Below are 19,582 nucleotides of genomic sequence, written 5' to 3'. Positions count from 1 at the left end.
AAACCACATGGTCTCTGTCCCAAAAGCTCCTTGATCTGATAAACAACTTCAGCAAAGTTTCAGGATATAATATCAAGGTACAAAACTCAGTAGCCTTCCTATGCACCAACAACATTCATGCTGAGAGCCAAATCAAGAATGCAATCTCCTTCATAATAGCGACGAAAATAAGATATCTAGGAATACAGCTAACCAGAGGTGAAAGATCTCTACAATGAAAGTTACAAAACACTGCTCAAAGAAATGAGATATGAAACAAATGGAAAAGCATTACATACTCATGGATAGGAAGAATCAATACCATGAAAATGGTCATCCTGCCCAAGGCAATTTCCAGATTCAGTGCTGTTCACATATAAAACTACCTATGGAATCCTTCACAGAATTAGAAAAAAAATTTTAAAATTCACATGGAACCAAAAAAGAGCCCGAATAGCCAAGGCAATTCTAAGCAAAAGAACAAAGCTGGAGGCATCACACTACCCAACTTTAAATCATACACAACAGGGCTACAGTAACCGAAACAGCATGGTACTGGTACAAAAACAGATATATAGACCAATGGGACAAAGTAGAGAGCCCAGAAATAATGACACACACCTAAAACCTCTTATCTTCAACAAGATGAACAAAAACAAGCAATAGGGAAAGAACTCCGTGTTCAGTAAATGTTGCTAAAATAACTGTGTAGCTATAATGCAAAAGATTGAAACTGGACCCCTTCCTTATACTACATAAAAAAGTCAAACTCAAGATTGATTAAACCCTTAACTGTAAAACCTAAAACCATAAAACATCTGGAAAATAACCTAAGAAATATCATTCTAGACATAGGACCCAGAAAAGATTTTATGGTGAAGATGCCAATAGCAAGGTCAAGCAAGGTCAACAAAAGCGAAAAATGACAAATGGATCTAATTAGACTAAAGAGCTTTTGCACAGTGGGCAAAGGATATTAACACATACTTTTCCAAAAAAGACTTACATGCAGCCAACGAGGATATAAAAAATGCTCAATATCACTAATCATTTAGAGAAGTCCAACTAAAAACCACAATGAGATACCATCTCACACCTGTCAGTGTGGCTATTACTAAAAAGTCAAAAAATAGCAGATACTGGTTAGGTTGCAGAGAATAGGGAATACTTACACACTCCTGTTGGGAATGTAAATTAGTTCAGCCATTGTGAAAGTAGTTTGGCAATTTCTGAAAGAACGTAGAATTACCTTTTGACCCAAAGGAATATAAATCATTCTACCATGAAGTCACACACACACGTATGTTCTTCACAGCATTGTTCATAATAGCCAAGAAATGGACTCAACCTAAACGCACATCAATGGTAGACTGAATCAAGAAAATACTGTACATATACATCATGGAATACTACGCAGCCAGAAAAAACAAGATCTTGTTTTTTGTGGCAATGTTGATGGAGCTAGAGGCCACTATGCTAAGTAAACTAACATAGAAACAGAAAACCAAATACCACATATTTTCACTTATGAGTGGGAGCTAAACAGAGTACCTATGGACACAAAGAATAACAGACCACCCCCCCCCAACCGGGCCTACTTGAGGGTGTAGGGAGGAAAGTGAGGACTGAAAAACTACTTATCAGGAACTATGCTTATCACTTGGGTGGTGAAATAATCAGTGACATGCAATTTACCTGTATAACAAACCCGCACATGTACCCCTCAACCTGAAATAAAAGTTGGAAAAAACCAAACTTTAAAAAAGAGAGAATGTCTCAAGGACAAATGCTGTTAGTATAAAACTACCAATCCCAAATTGTAAACCCAGCTATACTATCATTCAAAAGTAAGGGTAGTTAGACAGGAGAAATAAGTTTAGATCTATTGTATAACATAATGATTACAGTTTATATCTATGTATTATATATTTATTTTCAAATTGCTAGATTTTAAATACTCCACCACTCAAAAATTATAGGATGTGAAGTAATTGATATGTTGATTAGCTTTTGTCTTTCCAAAATGTGTATATATGTATATACATATTAAAACATTGTGTTGTACACCATATATACAATTGTCAATTAAAATATAAATTTAAAAATTTGAAAGAAAATGGTAATAAAAAAATTAAAAGGATTAACAACAGATATTTTCAGGCCTTTTTTGAAACATAAGTGTTTACCACTCAGTGAAGGGACTATTATGTTTAAAGCATAAATACAGAAGAATCAAGATGTTGGGAGAAAAAACAGCAATGAAGTTTTGGAAGCTGGAAAGCCAAAAGAAACCATTTTTGACTTATAAAAATCTCAAAGCAGAACACTGAGCTGGTGAGTGGAGAAGTTCAGAAGCAAGTTGATTCCTACTGGAAGAACTCCTAATCAGGTCTGTCTAAATATTACAGTTAACATTGAAATGCAAGGCTTGGCTAAAAGTTTGTATAAAAACTGTTACACACCCACTTCAGTTAGACAACCCTTCCTCCCCGACCTGATGTGACGCTAACTTGGGAGGTGTTGTACCCAAGGGGCTCTGGGATTGGAAAACAGACATTACATGGGTGTGACAAGTCTGCACCCTGCATTGTGAAGCACACCAGCATGTTTCCCCAACGTGGGTTCTCAGAATGCTGGCAGCCCCCAGAAAGATTTGCAGAGGAAGCAGACCATACCAAAGAAAATACCTAGGAATACTGACATTTGAGGTTTCCAAAATAAGTCATTTACATCATAGTTTAGTGACTCCTACTCGTTAAGGCTTGTCCTTATCCAGAGACTAACATTAGGAGAGAGACAGGGATTACAAAACTTGAGAAAAGCTTCTAAAATAAAGGCAGAAATCATACAAATCAGTGAAAATAAGACGAAATACAGTATGAAGTAAGTAGAGAAACTCTTTCTATAAAAGATAACTGACTAATCTGCTATGAGAGATAAGAACATACGAACAGATATTAAACTAGAACAGCGTGTTTTAAACAGAGCATTAGAGAAATTTTTAAGAGTTCTTGAACATTTAGATTATGGCAGTGTAGACTGTAAAGTAGGACAAGACAGATGCAAAAGAAGGTAGAAGAGATCCAGTTTGTGAGTCAGGAGGCAAATCAAGTAATAGAAATTCCAGGGGAAAAGAATGTTTTAGATGGAAGGAAAGCACATATTCCAGTCATGTTTCAGAGCAAAAATTCTGGAATTGAAAGACACGTTTCAAGATTAAAAGGTTCATCAATTGCCCAACATAATTGTTAAAAAGAGCCCTTATGAAGACATTATGATTGTTTAACACGACTGCCAAAGGAGAGCCTGAAGCCTCCAGGGGGCGACAACACATCTAAAATTGAGAGCACAGAACTCCCGGGAGAAATACTGAACGTTAGAAGACAATGGAGGAGGGACATCCTCATATTCATGAGGGAAAGCTTTTTTCAACCTACACATTGACACCTGGCCAGATCTACTGTCAAGTGGGAGGATAAAAAAAAATCATTTTCAAACATGCAAGGCCTTTAAAAAATTCCTCCCACGTACTTTGTTTATAAACCTGTAGAAAGATATGCTCCACAATGGGGAGGTTCTAAAGCAGAAGACGTGGTACACAGACAAGAATCCAGAGGGTCATGGTGAAGAGGCAGCATCTCAGGAGTAGCCCCGTGCAGTGCAGCGCAGCCCATCCCTGGGGCAAGCAGCCTGGATGGAAGCAGCAGAGCAGGGGCTGCAGAAGAGGGAGGGCTGTGAAGACGGCACCGAGAATTCCTGAGGGAGTCACAATTTCAACAAGATATTTATCAGAAGGAGATTCTATATACATACATATACACACACATATATATAGAAAGAGATTAGTCAGTTATCTTTTCATGTATACGTATATGTATATATACACACACACACATATATACACATACACAAACACACACAAATACATATATCTCGTAGCTACTGGGGAGGCTGAGGTGGGAGGATTGCTAGAGACCAGGAGCTCAATCTTTCTTGACCCAGCTGGTCAAGAATGATTACCAACCCTCAAAAACCCATCCTGTCCCCACTCAGTCACCAAAGTGATCATAACTCTGACTTCTGACATGGTATTCTATCAGTGTCAATCTTCCATCTATGCTCTTTAGACCTATCTGCCTCTCAGAGCATGCTCAGAGGAGACTGTACCACACAACCTGCTTGTGCCCCTCAGAGTCCTCTTGTAGCCCAGCTTGCTCTCTGCACTTGCTCTTCTGCACATCACTGATGGCAACTAGTTTTGGGACCTTGTTCACCAAGTCAGGTTTTGTGAGGTGAAGTCAAATTTTGTTCATAACCACTCTATGCTCTTCATTAATGGCTGGGACTCTGGAAATAAGCCCATTCTGATGGAAAGGCTAATAAGGAATCTGTTTTGTTTTCTTTTTAAAAATTCTTTTAATCTTCCCATTTTTGTGTCTTTTCTCTTTACTGGTATTTGAAATGTACATCTTTGTAACCAGGTCACAAGAATGATTTTGCTTGGATTGTTTGGTGGCCTCAAACATAGGGTTCAGAAGCATCTTTCAATGTCATTATCTTTTTATTAGACCTTGAATTGCTTATTTGTTGTTTGTGTATGTTTATGTCCATGTGCACTAATATGGGTTCTTCTCACTACAAAAATCAGGGTCCCCTTCCTAAAATTCCAGCTAAATACTAAAGGGTTTTAAATCAAAAGTAAAATTCTAAGGCTCACTCAACCATCTGAATAGGGCCCTCGTCTCAGCAAGGGCATTCCAAAGCTAACCTGACAAACTAGTGCAGGCCCTGATGGGAAGGAAGAGCTTGACATGCCTCACGATACCCTCCCCCTCCCTTTTGGAATTACTGATAAAGATTAAAGAATTACTGTTCTAAGACTTAAGTCTGATTAAAAAACATTTACAATCCTCTCTGAAGCCTGCTTGTTGGAGGCCTCATCTACAAGATCAAGTCTTGGTCTCCACAAACCCTTACCATAACCACACATTTCTTTCTACTGATAAACAACTCTTTCAGCTAATTGCCAATCAGAAAATCTTTGAATCTGCCTCTGACTTAAAAACTCCTGCTTCCAATTGTTCTGTGTTTCCAGGTCAAACCACTGTACATCTTATACATATTGACTGATGTCTTATGTCTCCCTAAAATGCGTAACACCAAGTCGTCCGGCCACCTCAGACCCATGTTCTCAGGATCTCCTGAGGGCGGTTCCATGGGCCATTGGTCACTCATTTGGCTCAGAATAAATCTTAAAATACTTTACAGGGTTTGACTTTTCATCGACAGGGTATACAATTTTATTTATATAATTTTCAATGAATAGTAAAAATTAAACTGTAGTATTTAGGAATATTTATCCAGTCATGCAAGAAAAAATCCAGGGAATAATTACTATGAAATTCATTTGGTAAAATAACTGATCAACATTCTTTGCTGTCAAGGCCCAACTAAAGAAATGTTAGAAATTTAAATGAGTGAGAATTTCTCAATCAAGGTTTATTAAGCCAATATTAGAGTATGTCTAGAAAAATAAGCCAGACACACCTGTGGCCATTTTTCCAAAGAGGTTTTTAGAACACTCAGTACGTATACATTTTCTTAAGGTAGGGGAAGGCATATAGGAAGACGAGCGGGTTGGTGGTAAGGTCAATGGTTACGTTTCTGTGAGACTTCAGTTAGTGCCCAGTAAATGTACATTTTACACAGGATAAGGTGAATGTCTGAAGAGAAAGAAGGAACCAAGGAAGAGTCAATTATGCAGAAGTCCCTGGGAAGGTGGAGGAATGATTTGTCTCATCTAGTCTTTGTTCTGCTCCTGGAAAGAAGCTTGTCATCAACATTATCAGTGTGGAATTGAGCAGACAGAAGAGTTCAAGACCAGCCTGGCCAATATGGTGAAACCCTGTCTCTACTAAAAATACAAAAAATTAGCCAGGCATGATGGTGGGCGCCTGTAATCCCAGCTACTTGGGAGGCTGTGGCAGGAGAATCACTTGAACCCAGGAGGGGGAGTTTGCAGTGAGCTGAGATCATGCCATTGCACTCTAGTGTGGGCAGCAAGAGCAAAACTGTTTCAAAAAAAAATGTCAGCATTAAGAGAAATTGAGTGAGGGCCACATTGGAAGCTCATTGTGCTAATTTTGCACATTTTTGCATGTCTAAAAGTAGTTGAAGTGAAAGTTAGAGACATTTAGAATAATGCCTGTCTTTGCCCTGGGGCACGTGCAGTGATCAAACCACAAGAGCCCTCTGGAGTGCTGGTTATGTTCTGTTTCTTGATGGGGTGTGGGGTTATTTCATGAATGGTTTCACAACTGTTTTCTTGAGATGATTAATAATGAGTTTTGCACGGCATTTCTACTGTTATATTTCATAGTATAAGAGATTAACACTGATTTATAATGTGATTTTCTTAGAAGCCCTGCTGTTGCCTGCATCATTAAGTGGCGATTCAATTCACTCCCTAAAATTACAAAGTGGCTGGAATTAAATATCCCCAAGCAAAGACTTCTTTCCTCCATGTTGTAGCAAATTCAATAACTTTTCAAGTTTTACCTAATAAAGTGAGGGATATTAACTATAATATTTAAAGCTATTAAATTCTATCTATAATTACAGAAATATATATGGAGAAAAATACTTTTGGCAAATTATTTGTCAATAAATAATCAGATTCAAGGTTTTTATACAATTCATTGTATTTTTTCCCAATTGATTCTGGAGGGATTACAGAGTAAAAATAACTACTAAAATGCAGAAAATGTTTAACGGCAAACAAAAATAATGTCACCATCAGTCCAAAGGTACTGGTTATACATTATTTTTGTTGTATTTATTCTCGTAATGATACATGCAATATTAAAGAATAAAGAACACATGGTGTTTTTTCAGGATAGTGTCGTATTACTAACTGGCCACAAGGTGTCAGGAGGAGGATGTCATGGTGTCCCATAGTAACACCTGCAGGATGTCTAATACAATCTACAGATAATCACTTGGGACTTTGTACTCATGTATAGATTTCTTCTTCCTGTACATCCGTACAGGAAGCTAAGGGAAATTGGGGAGATATATAACCATCTTAGATGCAATCACAAATGTCTGAGTGCAGTACCTGAGGTAGAATCTATTCAACGAATCAAGGAACTGCTGCTGAGAGCTTTGCCCAGAGAACCCACAGAAGACGGCTTGGCTAGATCACTAAGCCAGAGCCCCCATGGCCTGAAGGAGCAACAGTTGTAGGCTTAGAAAGTATCTGCTCTAAGAAGCCTCTCCTCATTCTTCAACTATGATTGACTCTGAGCAAGATAGTAAACTATGGCACAGAGAGGTTAGGTAACATGCTCAGGGCACACAGCCTAGAGATAAATAGGCTAATATTCAGACTCCAATGGGTTCAAGCTCCAAGCATATGGCCTTATCACCCTTAAATTGCCTTTGAAATTGGCAGATGGGGTGGAAATAATTAAAAAACACTTAAATATTCATGGGGGAAAAACCTTATAAAAAGCTATTCAACACCTGAACAATCTGTTACTGGGCATATACGCTGGTATCACACAGTATTTTAGTGAAATATGTGTGCGCATCTCCTCTTGGTACCAACTGCAACTAGGACACTCAGAGCAGGGACATTTTCCCACGCTAAACGGGAACCCATCACCAGAGAAGCCACCACAAAGCCGACATTACAGACAATGTTTTAGGAATAGGGTGGACTTTAACACTTTGAAATGAAGTGACAGTGTCACCTGATGATACAAAATCATGCCATGTTATACAAGAAACTCCACACCGTGAAGAATTCTGGCTATACAACTTTTAATTGCCCAAAGAGACAAATTTATTAAAATAAACAGCTACTGAACATCTATTACATGCTGCAAATTATAAGCATTGGAAAAGCATAAATATGACATACTTTATTCACAGAGGAATAAGTTTGTAGTAGTAACAAGAGCAGCTGCTGATGTTATTTTGTCCTTGTTTTTAACATAATCCTAGTTAACATATTGAGTGCCTACTATTTTCTGGCCACCATGCCGAACACACATGAATCGTCTGACAAATGTGCTGTGCTAAATTCATAAATTCAATGCAAAGGAGGGGGAGTCCTAAGGTTGTCCTACAATCCAGGTATCTCTACTAGCTTATTAACTTACCTGTTCTCCAAGATGATTCTCTTCTCCTCTCAAACTTTTGGCAGGACCACCCTGATCTTTACTCATTAATTGCACTGAGAAGATACAAACCATCTGAAGGGAGCTTAGTTATAGCACATGTGCTCTGCCTGACCTCCTGCTATTGTCAATGAATTGGCCATGCTCTTACAAAAGGTCAGTCTCTCCACTTCTAAACTGGTTTCTGTGCTTTTGGCCACTCTCAAAGGCCATCTTTCTGAAAGTTTTCTCCATTTCTCATATATCGATTTTCTTTTTGTACTGAATTATTCCTTTGAAATTCATACTCAATATCACATGACAACAACATTAACATCCAACACATTGGTATCACATGTTTTTCTAGTTATACTCCATTTCCTTTACAAAAAATATCTAAAAATTCATACTCAACTTACCTTATCCACTTCCTCTCCCTTTATTTTACCCTGAATCATCTCTAAGCATATCTCCATTAAAAATGGTCACTAAGGTTACAAGTAACCTTCATGTTGCTAAATAGAGTAACCAAATCTCACTTATTTCAACCATAGACTGCACTTGTTGCAGTTGCTTATACTGTCTTTCTTTAAACACTTTTAGATTTTTTCTTACCTCATAAAGCCCTATCTCTGTTCTAATTTTTCATGTGACGCCAGCTGCCTCAGATCTCAGTCTCAAGCTTTCTCTTAAGAAAACTCTCAAAAAACCCTGTTTTTAAACACTCTCTGTACTCTGAAGATTATTAAATGTATGCCTTATGTTCAGAACTCTAATCTGAAGTACAATTGACTTTACATATAGCTTCAATATCTTTCTGTATTTATGTATTTATTTTGAGACAAGGTCTCACTCTGCCACTCAGGCTGGAGCACAGTGGTGCCATCATGGCTCACTGCAGCCTCAACTTCTCAGCCTCCAGTGATCCTCCCAAGTAGCTGGGACTACAGGCATGTGCCACCACACCCAACTAATATTTGTGTTTTTGGTAGAGATGGGGTTTTGCTATGTTGGCAGGCTGGTCTCAAACTCCTGAGCTCAAGCAATCCATCCTCCTTGGTCTCCCCTAAAGTGCTGGGAGTACAGGTACGAGCCGCTGCACCCGGCCTAGCTTAAATACCTAATAGATATTTCCAAATTATCTTAAGTGAATTCTTGACTTCTGCTACCGGCCAGTTTTCCAAATATCAATGAAAATTCCATTTTTTTATTCACTTGGGCCCAAACCAATAAGTTATCCTTCACTCTACATCTGTTGCTAACATACGCCAAATCCATGAGCTAAATCCTTTTGTGTCCACCCTACACAAGCCATCCTTGTTTCTCATCTCTGAAACCTCCTGAATTGTCTTCCTGTATCCATGTTTGCCCTTTGTTCTATTTTCCTACACTATAGGCATAGTGATGCTTTTAAGAATGTGTCTGTTATCATGTAACACCCGCATGGGAAACTCCAAGGACTTCCCACCCCACTCAGCCAAATTCAAAGTGCCTTAAAGTGTTGCTGTTGAATCACAGAACTTGGAAAAGTGAAGTTTCTGGCCATGGATGTTAATGAACCTGGTATCCTGTTAATACACTCTCAAGGAAAGTGGCAGTCGTGTTCTTTGATGCTAAGTGTTAGAGTCTATTCCCTGTGAGTAGCTGTGTCATGTTGAACCTCCACCCACCCATTCATACTCAGTTCTGTTCAATTCACCACCATTTATTGTGGCCTAGTATTTGACAGCTGCTATCTGCACTCAAGAGGGTCAGAGATTCAGAGATATTAGAGCTTATTGTTACTTGGGGGTTAATACTATAATAAAAACACGACTAAAATGTGTGCTTTTATTTTCTTTGCCACTTGTATATTGGCATTCTTTTACTCTATTGCTGCTAATCACAGAATTTGACTGTAAACATTTGATAGCTTTTGTAGGTTTTTTCTTTCATTTTGTGTTGTTTAAACATGAACAAATATCGTGGAGATCTAGTTCAGAGTGAAAGTATGCTGTGAACTCTAATATTTGGAGTTTTTCTTCCCTAGAGAAAATAAACAAGACCAGATAAATTATTTAACTTAATAAACCATTTTTGATAATTCACTGAAAGGTCTCTGCATAACAATAAAACATCTTTCCCTTGCTTCCCTGAGGAGCAAGAATCCAGACAGAGTGAATCATCTTAACTGCCAGTAGTAAGTGTACGTTGATAGCTGAGCAAATCATCTCTAGGGAAACAGGGCAAATGGAGGAAGTTCTTAGGAAGTTTATTCTCTTGGCAATGACTAAGCATCACTTGTTGCTACTTTCTGAGCAGATGAGCAACATGCAAATACCTTTTTAAATGCCCCTATGATGTCCTTGTTTCTGAGGCTGTAGATGAGAGGATTAAGCATGGGCGTGACAATGGTATAGAAGGCTGACACTACTTTGTCCTGCTCGGGGGTGTGGAATGACCTGGGCAGCACGTATGTGTAGAAGGCAGCCCCATAGAAGATGCTAACTACAGTCAAGTGGGAGGAACAAGTGGCGAAGGCCTTTTTGCGACCTTCAGCAGAGCGCAGGCAGTGGATGGTTAACAAGATGAGGGAGTAGGAGGTGGAGATGATAGAGATGGGGATGAGCAACATGAGGACACAGCAGATGTACATCAGAGTTTCATACAAGGACGTGTCCGCACAGGCCAGTTTCAGAACTGCTGGGATCTCACAGAAAAAATGGTTGATACTTCGGGAGCCACAGTAAGGGACATTCATGGTGACCGAAGTGAGCAGAAAGCCATCGACGGAGCCACCAAACCAGGCACCAGCAGCCAGCAAAAGACATTTCTTGCGGTTCATCAGGACTGTATATCTCAGAGGGTTACAGACAGCCACGTAGCGATCATAGGCCATGAGGCCCAGGAGGAAGAACTCAGAGCCAATCATGGTCAGATAGAGGAAGATCTGGATGCCACAGGCCACAAAGGAAAAGGTCTTCTCTTTAGAAACCATGTCCACCAGGAGCTTTGGGACAGTGGTACAGATGAAAAGGGTGTCCATGATGGACAGCTGACTGAGAAGAAAGTACATGGGGGTATGGAGGCGAGAGTCCACCTGAATCAAGAATATCACGACCAAATTTGCAGTTACAGCCACCACGAAAACAGCAAAGATCACTGTAAATACAATCCCTGTAGCCTCACTGTTTACCAGAAGCCCCAAGAGGGTGAAGTCAGAGGATGACGTGTTCATCATTGATATGGCCCATGAGCGTCCCAGGGCAATGGGAAGACACAATGACCAGGAAGGAGGAAAGAGAACACGTTCAAGCTGGGAAAGGTCTGCAGTGGAGGTGACACTTCTGAGGGTACTGTCAGGATGAAGCTTCCAGGCTAGAGGCTAGAGAAGAACAGGCAGACCAACATGCACATCATAAAGCAGAAACCAGGGCTGCATTTCCCTGTCAGAGAACAGCTCCTTCTATATTGGGTCATGGTTCATCATGCTGCTGGAGGTTATGGTAACTGTGTGATACAATTGCTGTATGCTACACCAAGAATGGGGTTTTAGCCATATCTGTTCTGTCCATGCTGCATTTCTTGTATCCAGAAAGTTATCTAGCCCCTAGTGTAGGGTTAAGTAAATACTAGTTGGAAAAAAAGGATGATTCTTGATTGACGGAATGGATAATGGGGAGTGAAGTAAGTCACTGAAGAAATGAAGGGTTAGGATAACAATTAGGGAATGTTTTATTCACGAAGCCCCATGTTTCTGTTCTATTTCTTTTTAATTATAAGTTTAAGGACAAGTGCAGTGTCATGACATAGATGTATCGCATAGTGGAGTCTCGTCCTTTAGTGTAACCGTAAGTTAAATAGCGTAGGTTGTGCTCATATTAATTTCTCACCCCTCACAGTCCCCTTTCACCCCCTACTCTTCTCCAAGCCTTCAATGCCTATTATTCCACTGTTTATGTCTAAAGTTGGGACTCCTCACTGTTCTTCGTGCTGTTTTGCTAACCTCTTTGCAGATCTTTCTTCAGATAAGTTAGAAGGTAAAAAAACTGTTTGCAAAAAGCTCCCACAATTATTTTTAAAAAGCAGTTATGACACTAAGCTGACTCCCTGCATTGCTCTCCATTGCTACTGTAGGTTTGGGAAATGGGCAGGGAAATTAAAGGAAAATATTGGTAGGTTGAAGCTATGTCACCAGCAGACACACAAGAGCAGGGTTCACCAAGCTACATGTCTGCCAGCGTTTACCAGAACTGAAGCCAGAACTAAACTCAGGCTTAGAAAGCTATGGAGCAGATACATGGGAATGTGACAGCAACAGGCCACAGTTTAAGAAGGGATTTTATCTTTAACATTTCAGGTGGAAGATAGATTTAACTGTTAGACAAGAAAAAGAACCATACATGTAGTAAGAATTACCCCCCTCTCCCCACCAGCGCCTCCTCCCCAGCATGGTAGGCCTCAGTGGCTTGAGTCTTAAACATTTGTGTAAAAATGAAAGTTCAATCAAAGGGGGAGCCTGGATGCTGCAAGGTTTCCCCCCATTCACATGTTGCTAGACACCTTGGCTCCGCTATCTAGTGTTGCCAGATTTAGCAAAGATACAGGATTCTCAGCTATGTTTGACTTTCAGATAATCAAAAAATTTAAGTTCATAATGTACTTAACACCAAAAAAAAGGGTTCACTGTACATCTGAAATTCAAATTTAGCTTGTTGTCTTTTACCATGCTGAAGTCATACCTGGTTTCACAAAGGTACCAGAATTGTAATGACCTTGAAAAGTGACCAATAGAATCAGTACAAATTGAGTCTAAACAAAAAAGTTATTTACTAACATCAAAATTAAATTGGCTTACTCCCAATTTCCCTCTGATTGATATATTCAGATTACTGTGAAAGGGGCTAAGGACTGTGGCCTCCTCTGTCAGGCCTCCCAGAAATACTCCGTGGTCAAAACTCTACGTCAGTGAGTCTTAGCCTCCTGGATCCACTCCTGATCATTTCAATTCTATTCCATTTCCCAAGGATAGCTTAACATAAGTATTACCTAAAAATGTATTCTGCTAATTCAAAGTCCAAAAGAAACATTCCATATTAGACTCCAAAAACTTCCTAATAGAATTAACCCACACTAAGGAGAAGAGAGCACATCTCTTTGTCATAGTAAACAAATTCAAACATTTTATCCAAAATGTATAAAACAGTAAAAACAGGCCAGGTGTGGTGGTTCATGCCTGTAACCCCAGCACTTAGGGAGGCCAGGGTGGAAGGATCACTTGAAGCCAGGAGTTTGAGATGAGCCTGGGCAACATAGAGGCTCGTCTTTATAAAAAAAAAAAAAAAAAAAGCCAGCCAGCCAGGCGTGGTGGCGCACGTGTGTCGTCCCAGCAACTCGGGAGGCCGAGTTGGGAGAATTGTTTGAGGCTAGGAGTTTGAGGTAACAGAACTATGATTGTGCCACTGCACTCCAGCCTGGGTGACAGAGCAAGACCCTGTCTCTAAAAAAAATGAAAAGTAAAATATTTATTAACAATTAAACATCTATAATGTTTCTCATGTCCGTAGCTAGCAGGTGCCTGGCTTAATCCATCATGACGCATTTTACCTGGTTGTTCCACAAACTCTCCCACAATCTCCCTGCTGCCTCGTGAATCCCTCCCGTCTAATCTCAGCACAACCATCAAAGTCACATTGGGACCCCTGCATCACGCCACGCCACGCCACTTTCTGCTTGAAACCCTGCAGTTGTGCTTTACATCATACTTTAAGGCCCGTCACATTCTGAACATTTTGTCCTCTGAAATGATCTCCTGCCGACTCCAGTCTGTCCATCCCTGGGCTGCAGCGATGGTGGCTTCCTTGTCCTCTGTCCCCACTTTGCAAGAGCCCCGAGCCCAGGCCTTTGCCTCTGCTGCTCCCCTTGCCTGGGGCTCCTCCTCCATCCATGCAAGGCCATCCATCCCCTCATGTACTTCAGGACTTTGCTCAAAAGCCACCTGCTCAGAGGTCCTATGACTATTTTTCTTCACTTTTCTTAACACCATCTGACACTACCTTGTGTTTTGTGTTTATCTCTTCAGGCTAGAAGGCAAGCTTCATGTGAATAAGGATTTGTGCCTATTTTGTTAACTGTGTACTTTCACCATCTAAAGACACGACTGGCACATTGTAAATCTTTGAATAATTTTTAAACACATTCAGCCAGCAAAAATGCAAATTATTTTATGCTTTTTAAGGTATATCTCTAGAATTCCTTCAAAACACCTCCTGATTTTATAAAATGTGCTGAAGAGAAATAGTTTTTTTTTAATGCTAGGCACTGTTTATCTTCAATGCAAAATAAAATTGACAAAAAATGGGATCCACCAATATTTGATTAAAAAAAAACTTCATTCTAGGAAAAATCACAAGTTTCTAAGATCAGACAGCAATATAACTTACCTCTAAATCATTGTTTATATACAGTACAAATTTGAGACAATTACGCTCTGTGGTTTAAAATACTTATAGAGTAAGATGTCAGCATAATTCACAAAAGAGGGACTCGCCACTTCCTGTCTTCTGAATCTGTCCTTGCTATGACAGCTCTTCAACTCAGGTACCAATTAATAGGTTGAAGATAACTTTAGCTTCAAGTGTTACTGTACATCCAGAGATTGCACTGTAGATGTTAATCTAGTTAGAATTCACCTTATGTTAAACAGATAAAATTGTGTATGATTTATTGCAAAATTTCATCTGCCTTCTATAATCAGAATTGTCTTCAATAATGCCATAGGGCTTATTAATTTGCTACTTAAATTGAACGACACTGTAATACAGTGTTAAATATAACCACATGTGGGCAGAATAATCTTCCACCTCCAGCAACGGTCCTCATGTGCTAATGTCTGGAACCGATGAATATGCTCTCTTAAGTGGCAAAAAAGACTTTGTGGGTATGATTAAGAATTCTGAGATGAGACTCTGAATTATGCTATTGGACTCAATGCAAGTGCCAAGGCCTTACATGGGAGAGAGGAGGAAGAGTCAGAGACATGATATGAAAACAGGTCGGAGGGACTCATTCGGTCTCCGGGTTTGACGATAGAGGGGACCCCAAGCCAAGGAATGTAGATGTTCTCTAGAAACTGGAGAGGGCTAAGAAATAGATTCTCTCCTAAAACCTCATAGAAAAGAAGGTAGCCTTCCCAGCATAGTGATTTCAATCCAGTGAGACCCAGTTTCCAACTTCTGACCTCCAGGCTGTGATATTATAAACTTTGTGGTCATTTGGTACCACAGCCATAGAGAGCTTCTATGCCGATAAATGATTTTCTTACTTAGCTTTTAAACAAAATTGAGACATGTTGCAATAATGAATTGGCCAGCACTTGTGTAGTGCTTGCTGGGTCCCAGGAACCATGGCACGTGTGCCAACGTTTCCACGTGCTCTTCACAGCACCTCGACGGGTCGATCACTGTAATTATCACCATCTCACAACTGGTAAAACAGACTCAGAGGAGTCAAGTGGGAGAGCTGGATCCAGGCTCAAGGACTCAACTTTTGTTTTTCATGCTCTCTGCCACTACCCTTAACTACTCCCCAAAGACAACATCCCTTTGAGCATCACTTCAGTTTACAACCAGCCAAAGAGAAGTTAAATGAATGCAGGGTAAAAGGCCATAAACACCCTCCAGGAAAATTTGAATTTCTGATCACAAGTTGTCAACAAAGCAATGAAGTGACAACATGAAGTTAATTTTCCAGAAACTCAAAATTCTCCCCAACTCCTGGGCAAAATTCTCAGTCATTACACACCTGCCTGCAGGTGTCTGGCTTTATATTTAAGTACATGAAAAAAAAAATCTCATCAAATGTACCCCAAGAAAGGTCTTACAAATGCCACTCACACATGTCACTGTTGTGAGATTGCGGAGGGCAATGACTCATCTCCCAGCAGACATCATAATGCCCCATTCAATAGGCATGTTTCCAGTCCTGCACAGCATCACCACTGTTAACATGCAGCCCTGTACGTGCTATTCCCTGTTGGGGATTTGAGATTTGAAGATCTCTGTAATGTGGCAGAGTTCACTTAAGGAGAGAATAATTCCAATGTTTCTAGCATAAAGAAAATACAAATATATATATTTAAGGTAATGGATCTCAATTACATTGATCTTTACAAATCAAATTAATGCATTAAGTTATCACATGTACCCTAAGAAACAAAAAGAATGACCCTTGAAGAATCTTACAATTACATGAACAAATTCATTTCAAAAAAAATTACAGAAGTGTGAATTGAATTTAAATCCTTGTGGAATCAATTGAAATGGTACTAGAGTGATCCTATCAATGACTTATGAAACAATGATTAAATTATGATATTTTTTCAACATAATTGTCCTTGTATACTATATTTTCCTAGGTACTGAAGACCCTTAATGGACAGGAGAGAGAGATTTTTTTAAAAGAATTTAAAGGGCCAACTCTGTAGTCAGACTTTATATTCTTATGGTGATGTTTACTTTTGTTGTAACACACTAGATCACTTTCTTAGAAGTTCCCTAAAGGTGGGGGTGTGGGGGAACTAAGTTACAGGAGAGTCTCTACTGTGGATCGAGGACAGTCAAGGGACCATTTTTGATATGATTATTCACGACTTGAGCCAGATCAGGTTATCTAGACTTAGTTATTGAACTAAACATCTTTGGAAAATTAAAGGTGTTTTTGGCCTCTTGCCAATCAAGTAGTCTTTTTCAGGCCCCTCTTAGGTGGAGTCATAAAAACAACTCATCACTCCCTCTTAATACGTGTCTATCACTGCTCAGTTAGGGTCACATTCTTACTCTTGCAAGGCAATGAAATGCAATGAAATGCGGATCTACTCAGCTGGGTCTTGGATTGCCAGAGGCAGAGGGCTTGAACTTAATTTTATTCTTACCTAGGGCATGAGCCCACGAAGCTTCCTCAATAGGATAGCAATGTAGAAGGGCCACAGTGCAGAAATAGAGTTTCAGTCAATCTTATTCAACTTGAACTTCTACATGAGAGCTGGGTTGTATCAACATCGAGGATAAAGGGGGGAATCTCAAACTGCTGGTGGGAATTACAATGAGTTTTCTGTCTTGTTTTCTGGTATGAGAGCGTGCACTGAGTCAATGCCAGGAGTTTAAAAAATACGTACAAGCTTCTGCTCCTAGGGAAGTAATAGTATGGAGATAATCAGATGAGTGGGCAATTTATTAAAAAAATCCATTCCAGTGTTATTTGCAATAAAGTGGAAGTAACCTAAGCATCTGCTAACTGGACACATACCTAAATTTAGGTTTTAGTACGTAATAGAATTCTAAGTGACCACTGGAATGTGAGGTGATCTATATTCACCTTCATCCTATAGCAGGTTCATTGTATTCTTAAGTGAAAAGGTGGCATATTTTCAACCTATATAATCTCCTTACAACGGTATTCTCTATCTTTGAAATGAAATCCCTTAATACATACACAGCAGCATGTATTATAATCGTTCTTAGAAATAATCAAAAAAGGTAAAGATTTTTACAGTCTTTCAAATTACACAAAGCCATTATTTGCAAGCATCCCTGCCTTGGGCCGAAATTATATGATCCTTTCTCCCTTTGAAGTAGTTTCCCCAGTTTATACAGGGAGACAGAAAAGCAGTTCTCTTCATTAAACCTTCAGCTATTCAGAAGCTGAGGCCCAAAGATATGGTTTTAACTATGTTCAAACATGTTTTCTGATTTTAATTTTTCCAAGTTTATAGAATACTTCAATTAACATCTCTGGTCATTTCAATTAAACGCTTTGAAAATCCAGGGAAAGAACAATTTTGATAACATCAACTGACATGTAATCCTAAACTTTGCATTTAAATTTTCAGTCATGAAAGAGTTTTCTGCTTCCACTCTTGAGAAATGCCCCTAATGGGACTTACCTCCTGTTTGCTTCAAAGAAAGAATATATGAAGAATCTAGCAAAAGCCAATGACTTTACATAAGCTCCAATTTTAAAATGGTTAATAGAAATCACTTATCAGTGAAGCTGGAAATAATTTAAGTAGTTTTTTGGTGTTTTTTGCTTCTAGCATCACCCTTGACATGCACTTCTATGTGAGCCTATAAAAGTCTAACTTTGTTAATCTTCAGTTTACATGTCATCTCTTCAAACCTGAGATGCCAAGGAAACTTTTAAAGATTTTTAAAAATTAGAATTTGTACTTTGGGGTACTAAGCCTTCTAAAATGAATTTTTCATTTATTATACTAATACTTATTAAGGGCAAATTCTATATTAGGAAAAATTTTAAGTGCTTGCGATGCATCACAAAACAAAAATTCTTGTTTTTAGGTATGTGATGATTTAATAAAACCAAATAAGCTTAAAGTGCTCATAAAAAATACAACGTGAAACAACCAGAGTTGAAGCTACAGGTATTTACCCATTTTATATTCTTAGTTTTGACTACATTCCTTTGGTTTATACAACTAGCTAAGTATTTTCTTGGCTTTTATTACCTGGGATTTAAAAGGAAGCACACAGGGAAATGCTGCTAAGTGTGTGACATGGTCACGGGAGTCACCCGGGTTTAAGAAATCTATCCTCAATACAATCTCAACTGAAAAAAAAAAAAAAAGAAAAATGCATCTGGATTTTATCATTTGTGTAGCAGCCTATTGTTTTAACTAAATAACCTTTCGATGCCATAAAATTATCTATGAATATGATTGTTTTATGTACGGAACTTCTTTGTAGAATCAGGACCTGACATTTCAGTCATTTTGTTTTCTCACGTAATTGTCAGGATTCTTAGCAGAACTTCATTTCATTTAAAGTCACTTGTCTAACTTGACAGGGATGTTCTGTCACTTTTTCAGATTTTTAGTTTTTGTGGATACAGAGGTCTGCAGTCTTTTCTTTATGCTAAATAATTATCTAATTATCTTCAGTTTCTCTGATCATTCCTTTTTGCCCAATATCTTCCTGAGCATTGAATAAAGCAGTTAATAAGGTATTTAATAAGTAGACCTTATGCTTTCTTCTATTACAATTTTATATTACATATAGATGTTTATTGTATAAAACAAGTCTGTAGAAGCAAGGGTTCAGTTAATTTTATACCCATATCCCTTACCTGCAGAAAGACCCCACAGGGAATCTGATTACCCCTCAACGTGGGTCATCAGGTCCTTGCTAGGCCAGCCTAACTGGCATCCAACAGCAAGTGAACATGGCTTTTATCAGCATGTGGCTCTGAAGGGACCTTTGTCCCCAGGTCATTATTAGGGTTAAACAAGCTGGCAGCTACACATTGTGCCATGTGCTTCTCCCTTTTTTTTTTTTTTTTTTTGAGACAGTCTTGCTCTGTTGCCGAGGCTGGAGTGCAGTAGCATGATCTTGACTCACTGTAACCTCCACTCTGAGTTCAAGCGATTCTCCTGTCTCAGCCTACCAAGT

General features: G+C 39.1%; 1 protein-coding gene across 1 annotated transcript; it reads right to left on the bottom strand.

The window, feature by feature from the left end:
• Window positions 1-7,794: 7,794 nt before the first annotated feature.
• On the bottom strand, window positions 7,795-19,313 carry LOC100445619 (olfactory receptor 2T11). The gene is made up of 2 exons (XM_054560552.1): window positions 19,260-19,313; window positions 7,795-11,505 (listed from the first exon to the last, which is right to left on the bottom strand). The coding sequence occupies exon 2, from the start codon at window positions 11,359-11,361 to the stop codon at window positions 10,411-10,413; it is 951 nt and encodes a 316-aa protein (XP_054416527.1). The 5' UTR covers window positions 11,362-11,505; window positions 19,260-19,313; the 3' UTR covers window positions 7,795-10,410.
• Window positions 19,314-19,582: the final 269 nt, after the last annotated feature.

The sequence above is a fragment of the Pongo abelii genome, chromosome 1, assembly GCF_028885655.2.
Source record: "Pongo abelii isolate AG06213 chromosome 1, NHGRI_mPonAbe1-v2.0_pri, whole genome shotgun sequence".
NCBI classification, from domain to species: Eukaryota; Metazoa; Chordata; class Mammalia; order Primates; family Hominidae; genus Pongo; species Pongo abelii.
This window is presented reverse-complemented; position numbering and strand designations above follow the sequence as displayed.

Excerpts from the sequence above, each read along its gene's own strand:
- LOC100445619 (XM_054560552.1), bottom strand. The coding sequence starts at position 11,361 with ATGATGAACACGTCATCCTCTGACTTCACCCTCTTGGGGCTTCTGGTA.